This window comes from Helobdella robusta (genome assembly GCF_000326865.2).
Source record: "Helobdella robusta unplaced genomic scaffold HELROscaffold_1, whole genome shotgun sequence".
Lineage (NCBI taxonomy): Eukaryota > Metazoa > Annelida > Clitellata > Rhynchobdellida > Glossiphoniidae > Helobdella > Helobdella robusta.
The window spans coordinates 587,958-591,436 of record NW_008703570.1 but is presented as its reverse complement, the minus strand read 5'-3'; the positions used below and the strand labels follow the sequence as shown (position 1 = coordinate 591,436).

Below are 3,479 nucleotides of genomic sequence, written 5' to 3'. Positions count from 1 at the left end.
GGTTATTTAACAATTCATCGGTGGGCGTCGGACCGGAAAGTAAATCCTTTATGTGCTGAGGCCTCAAGCCATCAAGGCCTCCCGATGAACCATTATTAAACGATTTTAAAGCCGTCAACACCTGGGCTGGTGAAACGCGACCATTGGACGGCTCCTGAGCGGGGAAAGCTCGCCTGTTCAATGGAGCACTGGGATGAATAGCTTTGAGTTTAGCGAGTGTCTCAGGCAAGCTCTCCGCCAGGCCTGCGGGCGAACAAGCAAGTCTGACGGCCGCCGAGAGACTGCCCTGTTCAATCCGAGTGGTTACTGCACTAATCCAACTGTTTGGATTGTGCTTACGCGGTTTGGTGTTGTGGTCAGTGTTGAAGCTTGCCACAATAATCTCGACCTCGGTCGAACTGAATTCGGCCAACCGTTTAATAACGTAATTGGCTTGATTAGTCCTGCGACCGCCCCTGGTGGGCTTGAACAAAACAAATGCGAAAAAACATTGGAGCCTGCACCAATGGGCCGCGTCGCAGGGATCATCGCAAACGGCCGTCAATAAAGCCGACAATGCTTTAGATACCTTGTCTCTGCACGGTTTGGGAACGTGATCATACAGATGGGCAGTCCTCAAATGTATGTATGTATGTATGTATGTATGTATGCATGCATGCATGTATGTATGTATGTATGCATGCATGCATGTATGTATGTATGTATGCATGCATGCATGTATGTATGTATGCATGCATGTATGTATGTATGTAAGTATGAACCCGTTTTGATCAACTAACCAAGGTTCGGGAAGCAATCATTTTCGAGTTCAACTTTTATCAATGACCCTGGTCTCGCACAGACAGGTACACAGCAGCTCCATCCAGAAATGCAAAAGGAGTTAAATTTTTGTAATAAAAGTTACAAGGTTTGTTTAAATAACTACTTTCATTAGGGCCACCTGTTATATATATTATTTTTCCTATCCATTCTTTAGTGTATGCATGTATATATGTTTGTATGTGTGTATGTATATATGCCAAAAAAAATGTTCTTGTCAGAGCAATGAAAAGTGTGCAAAAGAAACTATGAAAAATGCATGGCACAGTTTAGCCAAAAACCAGGAGATCCAAAGATACTCAGGTGGAAACGATACCAAACATTTTAAAATGCTCTAATACAGTCAATTACAAAATTTTCATTTACCAAGATTGAAAATCTCCTATTTGCTGACGACTGTGTCCTTCGTGCATGTTCTTAACATCAGATGCAACATGTTCTGAACGGTTTTGCACAGGCCTGCAAAAACTTTGGCGTCACTATTAACACCAACAAGACCTATGTTACGTATCAGCCCCCATTCCAACCAAACTAGTAACGGCCGAATGCAGCCGTAAAAGACACAAGACTCAAAGCAGTCTAAAACTTCACTTATCTAAAAGTGATCAATCGAATAACAAAAGTCAGTTTCTCATTTTAATAATCTACGAGAAAATTTCTGGAAATACTTAGTCTCATCTTCAAAATGAAAGTGTACTATGCAGTTTTACTCACAAGGATCCTCTACGCTTTGGAAACCTGGACTATATGTAATAGACACTATAAACAGTTAAATCACTTCAACGTGAGCTGTCTTTGGAAAGTCTTCCACATCATCTAACACAAAATTCCAGATACTACAGTTAAGAGCCAAAACACACAGCTCAAATCAGATAGACAGGCTATGTGGTAAAAATGCCAGACAGCTATTTTACGGTGAATTATGCCAGGGAACACGACCAGCATGGAAACCAAAAAGCGTTTCAAAAACGACCTCAAAAAATTGCTGATCAACACGGGCTTTCAACTCGATAACTGGGAAGCGCTCAAGAGGATCGACCTCTCTTGCAAAAAAGCTCATATCAAGGATTCAGGCAGCGGAGCTTCGACGTATCTCAGATGCTCAAAAGAAACGAGAAGAACAAAAAACAACACCGACACATTTTTGCACAATTTGTAGACGGACGTTTAGGGCCGTGCTCAAAGTCGCCGGTCTGATGGTTAGTTTGGGATCTTCTTCGCAAAGAAGAACGCACATCATATCTATATTTTAAAGTGTTATATAACAATTATATGTCTACAATTCTATTTACGTATTTGAGTTAATTGAATGAATTACAAGAGAGGCACGTTCAGCAGAGCTAACTTGCATAAACAGTGCACGCACGTACACAAGAACATACACTCTAAAAGAGACAGAACAACACAAACACAAGCAACCAACTGAAGATTCATACACTCAGTAATAACAAATTATTCTTTTATACATGCTAAAATTTTTGTTTGTTTCCGAAAATTAAAATGAGCTGTTTTAGCTGACAAACGCGGCGTGATGGCTTAATAGCTAAAGGCGCCTGGTCTTGCTGCTGCAGTGACTGGGTTCAAATACAAAGAGATCTCCGCTTATCATATACAATGTGTATGATGCGTGGTTTTTACGCGTTTTCATATAAGCTGTGTGTGTTTGTCATTGAAACCTCTGAAGCATGCGCAAAAGAGAGAGTAACCTTTAGACGAGCAGGCAAAGTTGATAAACAGAATGATTTGATAATACCATTTCATAAAACTTTAGTTGACGTATTGTGCATTGTTTCATTTTCTTTTATTTATTTTAACCAACATACAATATATCTGTTTCATCCCCTTAACAATGTCATTTGTGGCATGCATTAAAAAGCAAAAACGTAGGTGTTCTGAATGTCATCTACGTGGCATCTATCAAACAAATATCTAAAAGAATATTACAGAACAATATGACCAATGCACTTTTAAGAGCAAGATATTCCAAAAAATTTGTTTACAATCAAGTGCGTTCAAGCATTCAAACAATAATTCAAATATTCGAATCTGCTTGAAGACAAATTCAGAGTTTGCCGAAGGGATTATTCAATAATTTCATGCATTCTGAGAAATTCATATAAATGATAGTAAGAAATAAAAATATTTTTAGGTTTCACACACACACACACACACACACACATAGACACACACACAAATATATATATATATATATATATATATATATATATCAAATCAAATCAAATTTTATTCAATCAATCCAAATTAATAATAATTAGGTAATGATTAGGAGACCAAAGCTAAAAGAAAACAAAATTTTTGTGTCGCAGGCCGCCGTTCACAAATTGTTTATTCTAACACAATTTTTAACTAAATTTATAATTCATGACAAAATTAACATAATGCACAATTTACATGATTCTAATTAAATAAAAATTGTACTTTTTTTCAATAAATATTTCTTTATTTTGTTTTTAAACAAATGCAAGGAATTTGTAGCCTTTATATCAACAGGAAGTTTCTCCCAGATTCCGGGACCGGTATGTTTTAAACTTCCACCAAGCAGTGTTATTCTTGCAGGTGGTGTATCGAGCAGAGGAGAATGTCGAGTGAACTTTGACTGCACAGCATTTCCGAATTCGAAGAAGTCATTAAAAGATGTT

General features: G+C 37.8%; 1 protein-coding gene across 1 annotated transcript in view; it reads right to left on the bottom strand.

The window, feature by feature from the left end:
- The window catches only part of HELRODRAFT_158362 (hypothetical protein), a gene marked incomplete at both ends in the record, with an annotated part of 983 nt that extends 14 nt beyond the window's left edge, over positions 1–969 (bottom strand). Inside the window, 2 exons of the mRNA XM_009010453.1 lie at positions 1–575; positions 941–969. The exon at positions 1–575 is cut by the window's left edge and continues 14 nt beyond it. Of these exons, the coding sequence (XP_009008701.1) occupies positions 1–575; positions 941–969 (604 nt within the window). The remainder of the gene's footprint in view (positions 576–940) is intronic.
- Between the last annotated feature and the right edge of the window lie 2,510 nt (positions 970–3,479).